General features: G+C 41.2%; 1 protein-coding gene across 2 annotated transcripts; it reads right to left on the bottom strand.

Annotated features, from left to right (window-relative positions):
• Positions 1-1,445: 1,445 nt before the first annotated feature.
• On the bottom strand, positions 1,446-20,467 carry brpf3b (bromodomain and PHD finger containing, 3b). Of its 2 annotated transcripts, none has more exons than XM_042491511.2 (13): positions 20,094-20,467; positions 17,508-19,069; positions 17,151-17,307; positions 15,838-15,969; positions 15,233-15,361; positions 11,391-11,703; positions 9,941-10,234; positions 8,662-9,249; positions 6,139-6,220; positions 5,963-6,051; positions 5,631-5,725; positions 3,665-3,819; positions 1,446-2,792 (listed from the first exon to the last, which is right to left on the bottom strand). In XM_042491511.2, exons 2-13 carry the CDS (start codon positions 19,043-19,045, stop codon positions 2,609-2,611), a joined length of 3,756 nt encoding a protein of 1,251 aa, XP_042347445.2. In that variant the 5' UTR covers positions 19,046-19,069; positions 20,094-20,467; the 3' UTR covers positions 1,446-2,608. The 2 variants fall into 2 exon arrangements, with proteins under 2 accessions (XP_042347445.2, XP_042347444.2); XM_042491510.2 differs by having other exon boundaries at positions 8,662-9,252; positions 20,094-20,466.
• Between the last annotated feature and the right edge of the window lie 1,887 nt (positions 20,468-22,354).

The raw sequence follows: 22,354 nt of genomic DNA, 5'->3' as shown, positions 1-22,354 counted from the left end.
TTTTTTGAAAATTAGCATAAATAAGTAGATGACAAAAATAAATATAAAAATATATTTAATATTATATTTAATAAAAAAATAATTTTTTCCCCAGGGAAATCCCCAGAAATCCAACCAATTTGCTCACATTTCCAAATTTTAAAGTACTTGTGAAAAGCATCTGCACACAGCACAAAAAAACCTGTGAATTCAGGGCGGCTTGATTTCTTTCAAGAACATGTAAAGGAAATGACAAGCAACTTCACAAGAAATGACCCAAAAATTGTCAAAAAAGTAAGTTAGGCCTACAAATACCTGAAAATTAGCAAAACTAATAAAAACAAAAAAGTAAACTATAAAATAATATTGATATAATATAAACAACAATAACATATAAAGACAAATATATTTATAAATGGGTTTATTATTATTATTATTATTATAAAAATAATAATAAATACATTTGATTTTTGCTGTGGCCATCAGTCTTCTTATTTTGATCTCTCCAAGTAATTCTCATGAGTAATTTTTTTTGTAGTCTTTGCCCTGAGTTAAACCTTTGAACCCTGAGCAGCTTGATTTCTTACAGAAACATGAAAAAACAGGCAGTGAGCAACTTCACAAGAAATGACCCAAAAATGAACAAAAAAGTCCTGAAGAGTTAGGCCTACAAGGAAAAAACCTGAAAGTTAGCAAAAAAAGAGGAAATAATAAAATAATATTAAAATATTATTTTCTCATTAATATTTATATATATTATTAACATACTTTTAAATATAGTCCTCACTTTTACAAATTTCTTTTAATTTGCGGGACATGCCATTCTGCTGATTGCTTTTTTTTTTTTTTTTTAACCATGTGTTTAACAGAAATCCAACCATTTTGATCATGTTTCAAATTTTTGAAGTCCTTGTGAAAAGCATCAGCACAAAAAAACCATGGAAATTAAGTTGGCAAAAAGCTCATAAAAGGTTATGCCTACAAGAAAAATACTTAAATTGGCAATATACATATGTATATAATAATAGTAATAGTTATTATTATTGTAATTATCATAATTATAAATATTAGAATAAATACATTTTTTCTGTTAAATTTTATTCCTATATTAATTCCTGCATTTGTTGGACACTTCATGACAAGCTGCTGATTGGCTTTTTTTTTTTTTTGACCACATTTTTGACCAATTTGCTCACGTTTCAAAATGTTCCAGTGCTTGTGAAAAGCATCTGCACGCAGCACAGGAGAACCTGTGGATTCAGGTTTCAAAGGGTTAAAGGGTCCCTCCTGAACTCATGTTGACAAATACTGACTGAACTTTCCAAGGCCATGGAAAAAAATAACATACTGAAATTCTGAATTTAGGTGACGTTCATCTTTAAATATGTTCAAAGAGATGATTATTAAAAAAACCCCCACCAGAATGACAACTTACCTTTTGGTTTTAAAAAGAAAAAACACAAAACTGCAGATAAAAATCCCCAAAGGTTTTTAATAGAGCGTTTATTTCCCAAAAAAGTGGAAATACTGGTTCAGACAAAATATTTGGTGAGCAGGTAAAATAATGCAGGTAGTACAAGCTTATAAAGGTGTATTTTTCCATTTGATAAAACGGGGCTCTCCACAATAAATAGAATTCTCTGGGGGCCGACAGTGAAAGATGGTGATAATTTCGAGTTAATTTAACATCAAACCGGCATGTCAAAATGTTGGCTGCATGTTTTTAAAACCTCACTCCATTTGTTTTAAATAAGATTTAATTCTCCACTTTAACCAATATAACTTTATTTCTATAGTTCTGTCTTCCATAAATAAATTATTTCTCTCTGTATCAAAAAGAGATTTCAAATATAAAGAACAATGGCTCATTGTGTTGTATGCTCTGAATGTACACACATGCGCGCGCGCACACACACGGCACAATGAAATTACATCAAAGACAAGCTAAGTACGCTGCAGCAAGTCAGGAATTATTTCATCTCCACAAATATACACAGCCTCGCACTGCCCCTGCTGGCTTTGATTGAAATACGCATTTTTAAAATCAGCAACATTAAATTAAATTGGGTTTGATAATACACATACATATGTACACAAAGTGTGCCTTTAGAATATACAAGTGTCTTTGTAAAAGATTAAAATGTAAAAAGCTATTGTATAAAAGATGGCAGTGATCCATTCATATGTCTTCTGCACCACATATAAATATGTCAAATCTCTTTTCTGACAATTTGATTCCTTGGCAGTAGCATTTTACAAAATAGTGAGGGGGGGGTTCTTTTACATCTGATCCAGACACACGCGGCGTCAACACACCCGGGTGGAGTTAGCACCTCGGTACGACCCTGAAACAGGAAATGAACACTAACTGACCGCAGCAAACGGGATTCACATCTGGAGCTCCACATCCAGAGCGACACCAGGGCAGACACGGCCGCTCTGTGTGTCACACACTTAGTGGTTTGGTAACCAACAACAGTCCAGGACTCTGTGCTGTGCAGCGACCTCTTCAGACCACAGTGTGAATACTGATTCGGGCCGCAGCGGGACGCAGCCTGCCTGCGGCTTAAGACCACAGAGAAATGCATAGTGGCTGACTGTGGGTGCACGCAGCTCTCGCCGGCGCCCTCTACAGATAGTTGGAGGCCACGAAGCCGTGGTTGTGGCTCACTCGGCTCTGGTGGATCATGGCGCGGTCGTACGCCACCTGGACAGACTTGCGGATGCTGGACTTGCGGCCCTCCATGATTCGCAGCTTGTCCGCTGTGTCGTCTGCACCCAGGGGCGTCACCTTGTCCCGTGGGAGCCACTGCCTACAGAAGCAGAGACAGATTTATTTCACCAGTTTGATTGTTTCTGGACCTTTTATTTAACCCTAAGGGCCCGCTTTAATATTACACACTCACATAACTCTGTGCACAAAATATGCTTTTCAAAATCAAGCTTGAACAAAAAAAAAATATTTTCAATGTACTAAATACTAAATAATTAATTTTTGATTAGCAGCACCATTGACTTTTATATAGTATTTTTGTGCAGTGTCACATATCCCACTAATACAGCTCTGCACACAATACGCAATTTTCAAAATCAGGCTATTAAAAATATTATACATTTGGTCCTAATAAAAATAATACAATATTTATTAATGTTCAGAATCTTAACCCTTTAAATGCCAGGTTTTTGACATGATGAAACTATGTCTTTCCCTGAAAACCCCTCCACAAATAATCAATGATTTTTGTTATACTACATGCTAGGTAGATTTTTAAAATTATGATATTTCTCATCATATTAGGGTATCAATGGTGCATTTTTTGCATTTAACAGTATGAACGTAACAGTTTTGTTTACATAGTATATTTTAGACTTATTGTAAGAGCTGAGCAGAAAATTCCAAGATAAAACAAAAATACACTATCTTGCCAAAATGCATGAACACAGGCAAAATGATAAAAAATAAAATAAAATAAAAAGCGCGTAGAATGGGCCAAACAGTTCCTAAGGGTTAATTAATAGGTTGTAACTTGTAACTTGTTCTGTTCGGTCCGATCCTCCTTGACTGGATAATACACTCAGCTCAAGTGCATCTAACTAAAAGCACCTGCTCCTCCTGGGTCTGTAGGTGACCTCTGACCTCAGTGTGACAGGAGCAGCTCCACATGTGTGTCTGTTTGACTCTCACCATGTGCGCTTGTTGTCAAAGAAAAGCACCAGGTAGAGCCTCTCGTTGGTCTCCTCCTGCCTCTGCTCCCCCAGACAGAGGACATCTTTGGGTGGGACGGGGATGGGCACCCCGTTGTGCAGCAGGCCCTCCTCGGGCATGTCTGGGTCTATGATCTGGAACAAACACTCAGTCAGTCCAAATGCTCTTTTATACTTCCTTTAAGTACAAAAAATCGATACTTCTGTTTCAAATGTTGTTAATGTCAGTGCCTTTAGACTTCTGTGTATCCTTTATGTTTGCATAGACACTGTCAATAGATGGCACTAGAGGGCAGAATCAAAACTTAATTTTGGTTCTGTCATTGTCTTCTAAGGCTCTCTGCCTCTCAGAGAGACACACACACACACACACACACACACACACACACACACACACACACACACACACACACACACACACACACACACACACACACACACACACACAAAGCAGGGCTTTTGCAGAGCTGCAGACTGTGACTATTTAGTCACATTTGGCCACCACTGAGCACTACTGTGATTTGCAAATGCTATTAATATACGAAGTGCAGAGCTGTTAGTTTGTTTCCAGCTCATGGGGAACTTAATGAGTGATACTGGTCGTATTGTGAGCAGGTGAGGCGTGTGTTTGTATATTTTCAGAGCTCCAATCGTGACTATTAAGTCACATTTGTGACCCCGGAGCACCAGTGTGACTTGCAAATATTGGTAACAAGAGAACCGGAGAGCTGTTAGTTTGTTGTTTGCTGACTCTGAATGAATCCTTGTGGTTAAAGGCGCTGTGATGTCTGTTTTACTGTCTGCTAACGCTAAAATCCAACTGTTGAACAGAAGCTTCAAGTGCTAATGAGACAAGCCTGTTCCTTCAAAATAAAAGCACCATGGCTCCTGCTCTGTTTTTTTATTGGTTATAAAAATTTTATCATGAAAGTACTTTATTTAACTTCCTCATAAATATATTTTATTAAATGTTTTTATAACAGTAGTACAGAAGGTACTTTTTTAAACTTAATTGTAACTGCAGTTAATTTAATTTTTTATTTTATTTTTGTAGTTAACAGTTAAAATTGCAATATATATGATGTATCAGGATTTAGCCTTAAAATATTGGGACAATATTTTAAAGCCACGTCGCCCAGCCTTAATCACAACATATGGACATTAAATTCACTATTTCATCAATTTCTTCCATTGAAGTGAGTTGTCTAGTTTTGGAGATTGGATGTTTGCCTTTTCTCCAATATTACGGAACTAAATGGCACTCAGCTTGAAGTGCTCAAAACAAAACAAAACAAACAAAAAAAAAAATTGGGGGAAAAAAATAATATCGGTAAAACCTCAACAGCAATGGTTCCTTCCAGAAATCATGACCCAGTTACTCACGATAATCCAAAGAAGTTGATGTGAGCTGTTAAAATGTAGGAACTATTTTCTCTCTACGAAACTACACCCAACAACCAAATTACAGTGCAGAAGTGAAATGTGCATCTATTCATGGATGAGAGGCTCATGCTCATGACAGTACAAGACATAAACATCAATGGCGTCCTTCTCAGCTGAGCTGTAACGTTAGCTAGCTCATTGGTGCTAATTGAGCTATCAAAAACAGTGACAGCTGGCGGGCGTAGTTTGGTAGAAAGAAAATAGTTCCAACATGAAACCTCACAAAACAAGGCCTGTGGACTATCTTAAGTAACCAAGTTATGATTTCTGGAAAGAGACATTAAGAGCTTTCCAAATTTCATTTTTTTGGCGCTTTCAGCACCACATGCAGAGTGCTATCTTAGTTCCATTATACTGGAGAGAAGGTAGACATCCCCATGACTGACATCTCCAACACTTGCTAACCCACACAAAAATGATCTAGTGTTTTTGATTTGGGGCTGAACACTTGACAGGTCATATTAGATGGTGCTTCAGCAATATTAAGCAGAATATGGGGTTACCAGAGCAGGATAGGAGGGATACCCGCGACACTTGGCCCACACAAGATCTAGAGGCTCCAACTCCGTCCCGTCGTCAGACATGTGGCTGCCGTTGCCTGTGAAACAGCAGCAGACGGTGAATCATTTTATGAATAAGAAAGAAAATGAGTGAAACATTCACACATATTACCAATGAGATTAGAATGGTACATTTGTACAGCAAAATTTCCTATGCTTGAGGCACATTTGTGAGCAAGACAGAGAGAAAAGAGGATAACATACACTGGTACACAGCAGAAGAAAAAAGCTATTTAAATTCAGGTGACACAGAACGGACATAAGTAAAAACATACCAGTGTAATCTGAGTCTCCGTTGATGATCTCCAGATAGGGAACTTTGGAAAGAGCTGGTTTCCCGAGGCTTCGTTTGGGTGTTGGGCTGCTGTAACGCCACACATTGTGTTGTTAATGTATTGTCAGTCATCACTGTAAGCAAACAACAGCTGACCACATATACACCATTTCTTACATTTCTTTGTGCAGGACTGGACAAGGGCTGTACTCAGAGTCGGACCCGCCGTCTTTGTGCTTGTTGAAGCCGTTGGTCAGTCCTGAAAGCAGATAAGAGAGATCTCAGAGCTATCTCACAAGGCCAGGAGGATAACTTGACAGAAAAGCACAGATATGTTTGGTCTCGTCTCAGTCACAAAGAAAACAACGCATTACAGCGCTACGACGGCAATCAGTGCGAAGAGTACAGCACGCAATAATCCCAGCTGATGGAGGATGCAGAGGTAGTGTCCAGGCAGAGGGGTTTTGTTTTGTTGATAAGGCACACTGAGGTGGGCAGATGATGCTAACCTGGAGCAAGTTAACTAGCCTTTACTTAGCCAGATCCGAATCACTAAATGGGTCTTTGTTAGGACCAGTCTTTAGAATGGACTTCAGTTGCACCAACTGAACTAAAACCTAGTCTTTACTATGACTGGTCTTATCGATGCGCATTTATGTGAATGCCGTGTTTCCCAGAGTTAGACTGTATGTATGGTGGTTGATGACTTTTTTCCTTTTAAATGCATGTGTTCTTTTTTATCTTTCTGTGTCCCCTGTCTTTACTCAGAGTTTTTTTGGGGTCTGTGAATGCAGCGAGCTATCCAGAGTCTCCACAGTTTGTTTTTCCTTTTCTCTTGTGACTCGTGGGGTGGATAACTGATGTGTCGATCCGTTCAAAGCAGTAAAGAGCTTGACAGTTTCACTTTCTCTGTGCCTAATGTTCTGCTGCTCTGTCTGTACCCAGAGTACACTTGTCGCTCCGAGAGTGTGATGCAATGAATTCAACGGTATATATATATAACAATAGCCTTCCTAATGACATGTCCAGCTCCGAAAATAGAAAATCAATTTGGGCGGCAGATGTTTTAATCATGACAGGCTGCCACATAAAAATAAATGTGTGAGAGAACTTGGGATGTCTGTGGCACTATGGCTATTGTCTAGCAGCATGTGTGGCAAGAATTCATTGTTAATGATCTCACATTGTCTTGCTAATGTTTAGCTAACTATGTAGCCTTTGTAGCAACGGACATCCAAGATACAAAAATTAAAAGTCCTGTATAGCGGGCACAATATAACAAGGACTACCAAGCAGTCCAACATCATAACTAACATAATAGATAATATATACTTATTTTAAATCCTTGGCATCTTGGCCATGTTTGTAATTACATATCTAGGCATGTATATATCTGACTGAAATCTCATTTGGCAATCCTTCATTCAGTCAAAATTGATATCAACATGTAATTTAATATTATTAAAAGAAAGAATAAGGGGGAAATATCTGAAAGTTGCTACTGGAGAGGCAAATCTGTGTCTGTCTGACAGCACCTGGCAGGTGACATTTTTAGGTGAGTTTATACGCTGCTTCGTGTGCTGCAGCTGTTCAGCTAATTAGCTAACTATCTAGCTTGATTACTAACATTAGCACTGTGCATTACATCTGTGAGCGTTTGGTTAGTTGCTTGTACTTAGGTGAAGGACAAGACGTGTCCATGATTGTTAGCTTGAGAAAAAGGAAACTTCAGTAGGAAAGTTAATGTGAGTTGTTGGTCTAAGTTTGTGGCTCTTGTGTTGTTGTATCAGGATGCTGATATACAGAAACAGCATGTACATTTTGACTTTGATTGCGTCTGATAAACATATGATTTACATCCTGTCTTGGCAGGAAGGCAGCTTAATCCTAGCAACTGACATAACTATTACAATATTGCCCTTAGAATTACAGTCTTATACTGTATGTGGCAGTAGCTGACGATTCATAATTCTGTGTCCCCTCTCCTAATTCAGACATTTTTGCAAGCCTTTTAACATAGCACAGGTAAAAATTGTCATGAGTTCTTTTTTCCTCAGCGGCAGTTGACGAGGAGTTTATATTATGGGGTTGTCGATCCAATTAGAGCTGATCAGATGGATGGTTGAGAGAAGCAGCTACTGGAGAGGAACTATTAAGTTTCAGACTTAATTAAGTTTCAACTGTGCCTGGAGTTCTACTGCTCTGTCTGTGCCCAGAGTACACTCTGCGCTGAGAGTGTGGTGCAAAGAATAACTGAACATTAAATTTATAAATTCCAAGTGTGCTCTCAATGAACCATTTGAGTCCAAGAATAGAAAAGCTTAAGACCAGACAGAAGCTCTGTTAGTGCAACCGTCCCCAGATGTGATAAACGGAAGACTCTTTTCTCTCTTAGAGAAAAGGAAAAGAAATCTGTTATGAAAGCAAGTTTGTAGCTACATTCAACATTACTTAGAGGGAATCTGTAACATCTGCAGCTGGACTCAAATAAGCCATACATCCCTTCACACTGCCGTCTGACATTGTCATTATATGAGACGTGTTAACTGGTAAGCAATGACAAACGTAAAGTCAGCACATTCTAACAGCATACTTTGTGATCACATCCTGATTGTCTTCAGAGCCAAGAGGAGTTAACTAAAACACCACCCTGAATGGAGGATCTTAATCTATAATAAGTAACTACGTAAAGCTTCTCACCACTTTCCAGTGCATGATTTGGCGTCTTTTCCAGCTCACTGTCTGAGCACATGTCTCGACTAGGGGTGCATTGTTCATTGAGGGTGGGTGGTCCAGGGCTTTTCTGTGGGGTCTTGGATGGAGTGGACAAAGGTGTGGAGGATGGGGTACTGGCTGCGGAGCAGGGTGCTATTGGGGTGTTGTCCTGCTGCCCCTTTCCGTTCAGCAAAGGATTGTCTCTCTCTCTGAACAGCTTAGCTCCATTTTTTGCCTTTTTGAACAATACAGAGGTTCGTCGTCCAACTCCGCCAGTGGTGGGTCTTGGTGGGGTGCTGAGCTCTGGCAGGCCGTTGGCCACAGCCTGTCCTTCGCTGTGCAAAATAGGAGGCGACGACGCTGGCCGCTCCTGTGCTTTAGTGCAATTCATGTTCTCTGTGGTGCTCTCTGAGAGGTCTCCATCCATCTTTAGGCGTTTGCAGGGCCAGCTGGGGGACCGGGGCTCTCCTGTGATTGGCCGCAAGGTAGGAGGTTCCAGAGGTGTGTCCTCATGTCGTGGAGGAGGCGCCAGCCCTGTAGGTTCCAGTGTTGGGGGCGAAGTGGATTTAAGGTCTTCTGAAAGACAAGGAGAAAAATTTAATTCAATTTTACTCAGCGTTCATGTAAAATGAATGTCCATTTAGTATGTCGTGTGATGTGGTGGTGTAGTATTCACACTGGAAAATGGTGTCACTTCAGAATGGTTTACATTTCATTCCAACAGTCTAACCACAGCCCAAAGGAAGTTGAAGTATTCTGTAGATATGGAGGACCTTATCAAGACGAGTGAATTAATAACTTTGCTCTCACAACTGTACACCAGCAACACGGTAACATATTTTATGACTCCACTGACACAAATCACAGGTGTTCTGCTGCACTCCTGTACGGGAGCAAGAGACTGTTTGACTGGACTAGCCTGTAGTCTGAAGTGGGATGACATGGCATGACTGTACGTGGCCAATGAAGAGTGGTGAGTCCATGAGAGTGATGTATAGAAGAGGTGCAGACATAGAGTGCACTGGGAGAGAGGAGTTGTGAGGCAGCCATGGCTAACGAGACTCTGTGGGCCCCTACTTACTAGACTGGAGACAGTGGGGTGGTTGGGGTTGGTGCGTGGGGGGGACCCTGGCTCAATTACCTGAGGACAATGTTCCGTTAGCTCATGTTTACAACTGGTCTCATTGAAAAAAAGAGAGGCTTTTAAAGGTTCATGCATTGCCAATTTCATTCTGTTAAAACGTCAGCGCTTTTCATCGCCCACCTTTGTCTGTAGACAAAAGGCCATTGTCTGCCTTGGCGTCTTTGTCGTCGTCTTCCTCGTCATCGTCGTCGTCCTCATCATCTTCCTTTAGATGTCCGTTGTGGAGGCCGTGGCGGGGGTGTTGGCCCTGCTTGTACCGGATGCTGTTGATCTCGCGACGGAGCAGGCGGATGCGTCGAGTTCGAGCGCCGCTGCATCGCATGGAGGTGACAAAGTCCAGCTTTTCTAACAGCTCCTTCAGCTGTTCCTCCACGCTCATATGAAGCCGGTTGGCGGGATCCAGCACACTGTCAACTGGACACAACAGGAAAGAGTTAGGTTAAAAGTGAAGCTAGTATCCATGCTCCACAAAGGTACAAAAAACAGGAGTTTAATTAGGACTGCCCTCTGAAAATTCAAAGACTTCAATCATCAGTTAAAAACACCTCAGTAGTTTGAAATTCTTCAAGTTTAGATTAGGACATAGGACATAGTTAAAACATTTTGGTACTTTTAGGGATAGGTATGGTCAATTTGGGCATACAACACAAAATAGTTCTGAGATACTAAGGAAAGAATTGTGACAGGAGAATTAAGCAACGGAAAGACAAAAAGTTTTTGTTTTTTATTTGGTCAGGGGGTTAATGTCCTGCTGAAGGGTTTGGCACACCATTTATTTATTTGTGGCAACCCGCCATGATTAAAACTAGGGGTGGACAGATTATCGGCCTGATGGATTATCAGAGCTGATATTTTTCATTTTGCCAATTATCTGTATCAGTGTTTTATTTTAATGATCACTGATAAAATTAATTAATTAGCGTGTGTATTACACTCAACAATTTTTATCTATTCATTTTTTACTTAATTTTTCACTTGACTTTATAAAAAAAGTTGCAGGGAACTTGCTGTATAAGATGTTGAACATTTTAGTTTTGATTCAACATTTGCTAAAGGCATTTAAACAATGTTTTGTTTGGGAGTTTGCTATATTCAAAATTCTAAATATTGAAAGGTTTTCATTTTTATTGAAAATGCATATCGGTTCCAAATATCAGTTATCTGTCTCATTAACTACTAATAATTGGTATCTGCCCTGAAAGACCAATATTGGTTGACCCCTATTAAAACATCAACCACCACAATTATATTTTCTATCTCTGGAGCTGGACCATTAATTAAAAAGAGCTTTTGGAATAGATATACCATCTTGTTTATACAACCATACTGGAGAAATACTGCTTTAAACATAATTATAATTCAGTCATTGAATGTTAATAATGAAGCTTCATTGCCATACTATTTGGTACAGCCCAAACAAAATGTAGACATTTTTGAGTTTCTAGACATTTCTGGAGTTTCTGCATATAAATAGGTAGCAATGTGAGTGGTTCACATCTAAATCTAAAGTATCTAAATTACAAAAGATGGATGTTCACATTTCCTGTGGAGTACCCACACTGTGACTTACCATCCTCCCAGGTGCAGCTGTAGAAGTCTTGTTTCTGAGGTGACTCTGAGAGGTGCATGCCAGTATTCAGGTCCAGGCCGGTGTTGGTGGCTTGGCGTTGGGCATGGCGCAGTATGGCTCCACCTAAGTCTCTAAGACGCAGTGCTACCCGGTGGAAGACCGTGTCCTTGTTGTTGTAGAGAAGGCAGTTGGACACCATCAGGTTGAAGTCAGTCTCCAGGTCAGCCACTGAGCGGTAGGCATGACTCTCCAGCCGAGAGCGCATAGTAGAGAAGTCCATGGGCTGGCTAACGAACTCCAGGTAGTCTGGGACCTGAGGACAAGACATGGCCCTTAAGGTTAATGAGAAGAATGGTCACATGTTGGCAGATGAAACACACATTTGAGGAAAAGACTGCACAGGTGGTAAAACTTGTAGAGGATGTTAAATTTTGGTTCCGGCAATAAAAGTCAGAGCACTTTGGCAGCTATGATTGTCATGAACATCTCCTAGTTATGTCATCAATACATAAGACCATAAACCTATATAGTAATGGTGTAAGATAGCTGTCACAAAGATGTATCCATAATTAATTAATTAATTAATTCTTATTTGTAATTTTAACAATTTCTATGTCAAAAAAGTTGTTTTACACAAAATTCTGCTGTCATATACGTGAGTCTGTGAAATTGGGTTTGAGTTTGGATTGTATTTATGAGTATGAGTGTAAAATTTGTGAGTGCAAAGTCTTGAATACAACTCATGTTTCTATTACTACGAAGTCTTCACTGTGAACACGAATCCAAGTTTACGAGTATGAATCGAAAAGTGCTGAAATGACATCACAGAGATCAGTCAGGTCGCAGGGAGAGTAATCGATCCGCGATTCCTCCAACTGCGCATGTGCATGCCCCAGAGGCAAACATGGAGGGCAACAGCGTACCAAGTAGTTGGGAGAAACATCACAGGTAATGTCAATCATAACATGCATTGAATAGCCATTATTTATTTCGTAAAGTCAAACCATTATGTAAAATATACATTTCTTGGAGTCGCAAACTTATTGCTTTAACTTGCAAACTAAAGACATTTACATGCCAGTGATGCTATCTTAGTGCCATCGTTAATGGGAGTAGAAGTTGGCCAGTGCTAAGTTATTTTAGTTAGTTAGCATTGAACTGCATGATATGAAACACATAACGTTACCCAAAACATAATGCACTGTCCCTATATGTTCATCACCACAGCATTAACAATCATGCCACATTTGGGATGAGTTAACATGAACCAATAACTTTGTGATAACACGGAAGGAGTGAGAAAGTTGATATGGAGAAATAATCCCTGACATGGTGAATTATCCCGCTTATTACATGGTTTACATTTAGTGAAATTATCAATTTGAGACATAATGTTAATCAAAATAAGAATTTTATCGATTTCTATTTGCGTTATTTGGCGTATAAATCTACCTGTTGTATAGATCCAGTCACTTTTCCGCTGTTTTTCTCACCCTCCTAACCCTCCCGAGTGCATTTGTTTTCAATGAAGCCTTTGAGAAATCAATCCGTGGAGCAGTGGATTATCATAGCTACCTACACATTACAATGTGTGTAGTTATTTGTGTAGTCTTGTCCTTCATTTACGAGAGATTATGGTACAGGGCGAGAGACACTGATCATTCAGCCCAGAGACGTTACTGTAGAGGGAAGAAAGCTCCATGTAACAACTTACAAGTCATTTATCTAACATCACAATTAGTCTGAGCTGGTTAAATAAGGCAAAAACTGGCTAGGAAAATATCCAGCATAGGTCCTCTTGAACAAACAATGGCTGCGGTACAATCAGAATAGAGCCCTGTTTTAATTATTTAGTCTTTTAACTTGCAAGCTAACTAAAATAACTTAGCACTGGCCAACTTCTACTCCCATTAACGATGGCACTAAGATAGCATCACTGGCATGTAAATGTCTTTAGCTTGCAAGTTAAAGCAATAAGTTTGCGACTCCAAGAAATGTATATTTTACATAATTCAGTGTTTCCTCTACACTCATTTAGGAGTGGCGGCCCGCCACTCCTAAATCCTACCTGCTGCTCCTTCAAATGTCGTTTTTTTTTTGGTTGTTTTTTTTTTAATTGCAAATACACCACCGCCGCATCACAGCACAGTCCTGCACTGCGTTGGGTGTCGCGAGTGCTGAGGCAGATAACTATCTTGCTCCGTATCTACTCTTTGGGGTAGATAGCACCGCCCCCTCCCACCCCCCAACATAACTAACAGGTGCCGACGTTAATTAGCTACTCGCATCCAGGCATCAGGTCGGAGAGTCAGAGGAGTGTCGGCTTGAAAATAGCGTGCAACTTACCGGAGAAAAGGTAGACTTATTAGCTTAAGAAAACTTATAATAGATTTTATTAGTTAAATAAACATTCGTAAAATATTGATGGCCAGCTAAGGCTACGTAGCTTAAGTTAATTGGGCCCGGTGCCAACTCAACTCAGTGTTGCTAACGTGAGTAAACTAATTGATAGCATTAAGCGATATACACGCCATGATGTAACTGCTGACTGCATTTTCAGATGAGCTTGTTCAAATATTTTTGAGAAGAGAAAGACACCTGATGAGGATGGCGCTAGTCGGGTATCATTAGCCTTTTTACTGACTCAAATTATGATGGTTAGGTAAAAAATTATGTTCACACTTGTAATCAAATGTGAGGTGAGTGTAAATTATCTGACGTCAATGTTTTATGTAATTGTATAAGACAAGTAACAGACAGGGAGGAGCAGTGGAACAAAGTGAAGGAGAGCAGAGTACAGGAGGGGGAGTGCCGAGTGAAGGAGCAGGAGAGCAAAGTGATGGTGCCGGAGAGAGAGATGAGAGTAGAGGAGAAAAACATAAAGGGAAACACAGGTTATCAGGCTGGGACCCTAAATGGGTTGAAAAATAAATAAATAAAATAAATTATTGTTTCTATTTGTAGGTGAAGACTGACTTGAGAAACAGGCTGCAGGGGGATCACCTTGCAGCATGTATGCTGCTGAGCATCAACGGGCCACCTCTTGGGGAATTTCCGTACAACAGAGCCTTAGAGCTGCTCTACAAAAAACCAAGAAAAATCCATTGTTCTGAGCCTGGGTGCAAACTTTGCCACTGATTACAGCCCCATCAAGAAATTATTATTTATTGTTTTTATCATTTTATTGTTGAATTTTTGTTATTATTTTTACTTTCAGCCTTTAAAAAGCGTCATTTGTTCACGCCGCCATGGCTCCCCAGAGAGCCTGCCCCCGCTGCTGAAAAAAATCCTAGAGGAAACACTGATAATGGTTTGATTTTATGAAATAAATAATGGCTATGCAATGCACGTTATGATTGACATTACCTGTGATGTTTCTCCAGACTACTTGGTACACTGTTGCCCTCCATGTTTGCCTCTGGGGCATGCGCAGTTGGAGGAATCGTGGATGGATTACTCTCCCTGCGACCTGACTGTGATCTCAGTGATGTCATTTCAGCGTTTTCGATTCATACCCGTGAACTTGGATTCATGCTCACACTGAAGACTTCGTAGTAATAGAAACGTGAGTTGTATTCATAAGACTTTGCACTTTCAGATTTTACACTCATACTCATATAAAAACAATCCATACTCAAACCCAATTTCACAGACTCACGTATATGACAGCAGAATTTTGTGTAAAACAACTTTTTTGACATAGAAATTGTTAAAATTGCAAAATAACAAATATATATAAATATAATATATATATAAATATATATATATTTTATGGATACATATTTTTGACAGCTATCTTACACCATATATAGTCTCTATTCATTACCAGTGAAATGTCTGACCTCTTTAATGTCGACTGGCTGTGCAAAGATCTGGGCTGTGTCCTTCTCCTGTAGTTGGTCCAGAGTGGAGCGGAGCAGCACCAACATTGGGGTCAACTGCATCTCCAGAGCAGCCTGGTGAACTTTGACCTGCAGTTGTCAGAGGATATGCATGTGATGTCAGCATTTGAGGAAGTTGCAAACATAGAGATTTCAGAGGCAAGTTTTTACAGAAAACTAAAGAGAATAGCAGCAATGTGAGGAGATAATTGTAAGGGACTGTGCAATGTTAACTAACCAAGCCAGTAGTTTTTTTTTTCTGGCAGCCACCTGCTGTTTGTTTGTTTTGCCACTCAGTTGTACTGAGAGGATAGTCTAAGGACGGGAAAATGTGTGACCATCCAAACATTTTAGAATTTCAGACTACATTGTTGAACATCTTAAAATATTAAATAAATGGAACTCAGGTACTTTTGATCTTTAAAAGTTCCACTTTGACTTGAAATACTACATTTTTTACATTGAACATCATGCTGTCAAACGGTTAAGAACAAATTAACAAGCCTGAGTATGAAATACAGTTATTTACCATGTTGGAGAATGTGAGATCTTTCCGTGTATGTTACCTGTTCTCGTTTGAGTTTCTCCCTCTTGCGGATGAGCTCCACCAATAGCCTGGCTTTTTCAAGATCATGGCGCAGCTTCTGCCAATATCTCAGTGCTTCTCTTGCAGCAGAAACCTTCTCATCAACCTCAGGCTAAAAAGGACAAGACATTTTTAAGCTCCTTTGTATTAACACTGTCTCATAGATGTGTCTATGAGACAGGGCCCTGACACACCAAGCTGACAGTTGGTGATTGTCTGTTGCCCTAGTTTTTGTGGTGTGTCCCACACTGTTTGCACTCGTTAGTGGCTTTTTAGGGCAATGCAGCATGTTGAGTTGTCAGAAAAGCCCGTTGGTGAGAAAAAACCCTTTTATTTGCAGGTCAGCTCAGAGCATAAGAGGAGATATGAGTTGACAAAGGCAAACAAATGACTAAAGTCAAGAGGACGTGAGATCAAAACAATCTCACTAAGATTGTAAGATAATTTTGTTTAGCCACTGAGCTTAGATTATTTTGGGGGCTTTTTGTCCATTATTAGATAAGACAAGTTAAGCTTTGAAAAGGGGGAGAAAGCGGAGACAACATGAAGCAAAGGGCCTCAGGCTGAAGACGAACCTGTGGCCACTATGGCAAGGACACAGCCTCTGTACATGGGGCGCCTGCTCTACCAGGTGAGCTACTGGGTGCCCCTAGTTACTGAGCTCTTTAGCAGAAAGAGTTGGTAATTGTATTATTGTTCAGTGGTGCAAGGTAAATATTAATTATTCTTCCAGCCTCAGGTTGTGTTTTACAATTTGCCTTTTTTAATTTGCCTTTAAGTGATAGGACAGCTCAAGAGTGTAAGGGGGAGAGAGAGGGGATAACATGCAGCAAAGGGTCGAGGCTAGAATCAAACCTGCAGCCACTCTGGCAGCTGGGCATAGCCTCTGTACATGGTGTGCCCGCTCTTCCGACTGAGCTACTGGGCAGCCCTATCAAGTTGTGTTGAATCTGTCCTCTCAATCTTCCAGTTTTCCTTTCTGAATGATGAATACAGACTAACACCACTGCTAGTATGGAGAATTATTTCCTCTTAAGCAAGTGCAGAATGTTAGTGATAGCTGGCCAACGGCTGTAGTCTTTGTGGTGTGTTGAAGTCCATAGTTTTAGCTGAGACTGAGGCCACTAGTTTTTTTTAATGCTGCTTTGGTGTTTCTGGGCCCATAAGGCAATCAGTAAATTTAAGAAATCATTTGGTAGAACCATGGCAACATAAATAGCATCACAGAAAATGTTATGATCAGAGTGCAAAAATATAGAGTGCCAAGGCTTTATCACCGTTTCCTACCCTGACCTGTTCAGTATTCCTTTGGGACTGGACATTAGAGTGCAGACGCCGGACCAGCGCCACACCGTTCCTCGACTGACGCTTCAGAAGCCAGTAGTTATGCAGCCTCTGCATGAACTGATTTTTCTTCTGGAAGAGTATTCCTTTACAGATGATATTCAGCCTGCACAACAGAGATAGATGCAGGTTGGTCTCACAATCAACATGACTGACATCAGTTCAGGCATCTCCACTAGAAAATTCTTTCTTGTAATTGTATATTTATTTAAACTGTAAACCCAAACATCTAAAAAACTGGTCTTTAAGTTTTATTGAACATGATGCACAGCATTTCATTGTATTCCAAATTCAAAAAAATCTAACCTGCTTGTGGGTATATGAGGCACTGTCACTTGTGGTGAAGCAGTGTGTTGTGCTGTTGACTCTGTGCCCTTCTTCCCTTTCTTTTTATCCGTCTTGGCATCATCTTCAGACTTCCTGCCTTTTTTCGGTGTTGTAGGGCCCTCTGTGTAGGCACTCCGTCCTCTACTCGCCCTCCCTCTGCTGCCCACCACTCTTCCTTCATTCTCCTCATCTGAGGCGGCCTCTTGTCCTGGTGGTGAATGGGCCTCACAGAATGCTGTCTTCTTTACAGAGAACGTGGTCCCGTTAACATTTGTCTCCCGCACAGGATCGATCTTCATAAACAGACCAGCACGCTGAGCACATGTGACATGAAATGCAGTGTAACAGTTGGCCTTGTGGCACTGAATTGATGCACCACGGCCCTTCTGTTTGCACAGGTAGCAGGTAAGTTTCCAGCGTGCTGGGGGGATGTTATTGACCCCTTCCACTGGTTCTAAAAACACTGTGTTGGCAAAGCAGACCTCGGGGATCCAGATGGCGCAGACCACGTGTGCCCAACGGCCGTCACTCGTTTGCTTGAATGCTCCGCCACGGTTCGGACATAAAACACAGTCAACTGGTTTTTGCGGGGACTGGAGGCAGCAGCGGCACAGCCACTGGCCCTCGGGGATGTAGGGCACGCCGTAACACTCCTGGTGCACAGCCAGGTTGCAGGAGTCGCAGAAGAGGATGACGTTGCTGTTAAGGCACTCATCATCCAGGCACACGCAGCAGAAGGCATCGTCGTCAATAGCACTCTGAGAGGGCGCCCGGCTGCGGGCTTCCCGGTACGCCTCGTCTTCCAGTCGGTCAAACAGCAGCTCAAAGGTGTCTGGTGTGACAGCCGAGTAACCCTCAGATGTCCGGCCAGCATTGACCATCTCCAGCCAGGCAGCGTCCTCTTCGTCCATATCATATTCTGCCTCCGTTTCCTGCTCCTCAGCTGAGCGCTCAATGTAACGGTAATATGCTGTAGGCAGAGGAGGTGCCTCGACTGGTGTGAAGGTTTCCAGCACATTAAACTTGGGTTCAGGAAGGTTCATATGGTGATGGTGTGATGCAATAGACTTTTCAGGTGTTTGTGGATGAGAATTGGGGCAGTGGTTCTTGGAAGGTGGTGGAGACTTGACAGGAGGACATTTGGAGTCTTTCCTGCGGCCTCGGGGTGTGACAGGCTTGCGGACTATTTGGGCGCCGCTGGTGTGAGATGATGACTGCTCACTGTTCTCCTTGTTGCTGTTACACTCACTAATGTCCTGAGCCATCATCTCATCGTCTGTGATGACCTCCAAGGGCTCCAGAATAGAAATGCGGTGAAGCCTACCATCCAGTTCCACCTCTACCACCTTCTGGGCCTGGGAGTATGTCAGGGTTTCTCTGCTTGGAGATGCTTTGAGGCTATAAGGGGATGGGGATCGCTGGCGTGCACCCCCACGCCCACCAACTGTCCCATTGGACTTCCTGACATCAGTTCCACCTCCTGCGGCCACTTGGCCTTTTCGACGTGGCTTCCTCATGGGCCACCAATCACACTTAACCTCCTGTTGATTTATAAGAAAATACAGAACATGAATAAACATAGTTTAGATTGCAATTAGTAATTGAAATTGTAATCAATATACAAAACATTTTGTACAAGAATAAGTGTTGATATTTTGCAGTTATTGTTGGCTTTTGTGTTGTATTCTCTTATGTTTATCTAGCTGGATTAACTCTACATAGCTGTAACAACGCCATAAAACTAGGAACTAAAAAGACTTAAAATGCTTTGAACTTGTTGTCATTCAAAGCATCTCTGTCATGCCTTGCATTTTACGGCACAGTGTCATTAGGCAGGGCTATGTTCACTATCACCTGCAGCATAAACATTCCTTCACACGCTTAAACTCTTTCTCACTCAATCCCAATGCCTAAATCCATACACCCATGTATTGACAGCTGGCAAGCTGGCAAACTGTCAAGCTGGTAATCACTTTTCACTCTCACTAGTCACACGGCTGGTGAAGAAACAGCTCTGTAGATTATTCTCGACTTTATCTCATAAACTGTTGGCAACTACTACCAGGTCTAGCCACAACACTATAGCCACATCCAATCAGCTTTCAGGACGGTTTGACTGATCCATTCCACAGCCAATCAGCGTTAAGAAAACCACAGTCTCAACAGATCAGTGTCCTTATTTCGGGAGTAAAATGTCAGCCATATTTACAGTTTTAAAACAGTATTAAAAACTCGTTTACGGATTAAATTATCATTTCGGTTTAGATATGCTAAAGCAGTGCCTAATCTTGTCAATTCGAGATGAGGAAGGCTCAGTATTGTGACAGAGTTACGGTACTTTGACACAGAAGTACAGGGAGAAATAGTTACAGATACCAGCTAGCTAACCTGCTAACTTTAAAATATGGGGAGTAACGTTACTAACGTTAGCTACCCGTTTATATTTTAACGTTGACAAAGCACGGAACCTTTATTATTTCTATCCTACAAGGAATTAAAAGTTCGGAACCACTCAATAATATACACACAGTATACACAGTATGTAGCAAACTTAAGCCATCTTACCTATTATGGCAACTGGCTGACACAGGTAGTTCGACAGCCGGCGGTCTGAAGCCGCTTCTACAGTAATGGTTGCCTAGCCAGCCGCCTTACTTGCTGCGCTCCCGAAGCTAGCAGCTACCGTTAGCCAGCTACAGTTTGCTGGCACAGCCGGTATATTTCGCTATTTTTTGCCGCTTCCGTTTCTTCACAACACGGTGTTTGGAAGGCAAGAACTCCACCACAAATGCTTTCTTAGAGCCCGAGTGGTATATTTGCGTTAATAATCAGAGAAAGAGCTTATTGTCGACTCAATTTTGTGAGAAGGAGAAATATTAGCCTCCTTCGGCTAGCTGGCTAGCTGTTTAGAGCTCTGAGTATGTGCTAAAACGATATTAGCCAAAGCAAAAACATGGGACTTCCGGATACATCATTCAAAATAAAGTCCTTGTTGGCGCGTAGGATCAATGGTTATGGATAACATGACTACTAGGAATTACTTGTAACGCGAGGCCGAATTTAACTGTACCTTGTTGTTTATTCCTGCCGATATGTATAATTTTTACAGTCTTTCTTTGCCACACAGAGTATGGCCGTGTTATCAATGCACATAGTGGAATGTGGCAGAAGTTAGATGAGCAGCCCCGGTGTAATCAATAATACAGCCTAATCAATGAATCATTATTTGTCAATTATACAAGGTACAATTCTATTTACTTTCTATGTCAACTCTTCTTATCTGCTGTTACGCATTTTCTGTTTGATCCTTTTACATCCAACCATAGGGCATATGTTAAGTGTTTTGAGGTTCTCTTGGATGAGTAATTTTAAAATAATGTATGAGTCTTGAGGCCAGACTTCCAGACTTAGTAAATCAAAAAACTGAGGTGTCTTTCTCTTCATATATAAATCTATATTGTTTTATTTTGACAGCGAAATGTCTAACTTCCGCTTTTGTGGTAGCCCGTGGGCTACCTTCATAACAGCAGTTTGATACAAGTTTAGCCCGCCCTCTTGACGTCACCAGACCACGATTTTCGCGCGCAAGCAACTGAATGGTGCCAATGACAGATCTCCAGTCTTTGACGCTCTTGGAACAGTTTTATGCTTTCTAAATGTGCAGTTTTTAATCAAAAAAGCAAACTAACCCTCTGAGCCATATTTGGAGTGGAAACACAACATCTGTCCTGTCATCCAATGTACACACATGCATGCTCATGCACACTTACTCAGAGTTAGAGACTGTTATATTTTAGGTTATTGCATGGTTAAAATAAATCTCATGGTCAGAGAGTGGAGGGTCGCCTTTGAAATAGATGACACAATGAATTGGGGTTCAGTCTCTGGGGCTGCTGCCTGATCTCCTCCCAGCGCTGCATTTGTAGTGGTGGGTAGAAAGATGGAGGACACACTGTGTTTTGAGGCTCTAGCTAATGTTGGCCACAAAAATGTGAACTTGAAGCCACAGCTGTGATCCTCTGGTTAGCAGAGGGCTAAACTCTTTTCTTTCCATCTCTGAAATGCTTTGCCAGTATTGACTTGATTTCATTCATTATCAGACACACTATAAATCTGTCTTCCTTTTTTGGGTTGCTTTAGAGTGTAGACAGTTGTTGCCAGTGCTGGAACATTTTCTGCAGGATTCTCCATCGCTGAACCAGGCTTTCACCAAAGGGATGCATTCGTATAACAGCCAATGCCAACGCACTCTCTGAGATGGCCTGTGATTGGCCAAAGACTCTTATCACGACCTAGATTTTCAAGCCTAAAGGTTGAAAACAGGGCCAAGATCAGGTGCAGGAGTCTAGCTTTCTCTCAGTTGGCTTGAATTGCACCATGCTCAAACTTTATTATGGGATTTTTGACCAGTGACGAAAACTAAAACTTAAGTCCCTTCCTGAGCTTTACGCCTTGTAATTTGAACAAAGCCTTGCACTGCCATCAGGCCGACTCTAAACATCAGACGCCATAGAGACAGAGCGCATTTAAATGGATTTAATTAATCTTTTAAGTCTTAAAAATGCACAGACATGGAAAGGATTTTATTAGACCTAATTGTTTTTTTCTGGCATTGCATTGTAACAGTGGCGTGCACGGGGGGGCGACCGCTCCCCCTCGTAGCCCAATTGTTGAAAAACGCGTGCTAAAGTGCCCCCTGGGAGCCAAAACGCACGCTAAAGTGCCCTCTTGGGAGCCAAAACACGCGCTAAAGTGCCCTCTTGGATGCCAAAACGCGCGCTATAGTGCCCCCTGGGAGCCAAAACGTGCGCTAAAGTGCCCTCTTA

The sequence above is a fragment of the Plectropomus leopardus genome, chromosome 9, assembly GCF_026936395.1.
Source record: "Plectropomus leopardus strain MGB_pleo_1.0 chromosome 9, ASM2693639v1, whole genome shotgun sequence".
NCBI lineage: Eukaryota > Metazoa > Chordata > Actinopteri > Perciformes > Serranidae > Plectropomus > Plectropomus leopardus.
Note: the sequence above shows the minus strand (reverse complement) of the source record. Positions and strands in the feature narration are given on the sequence as shown.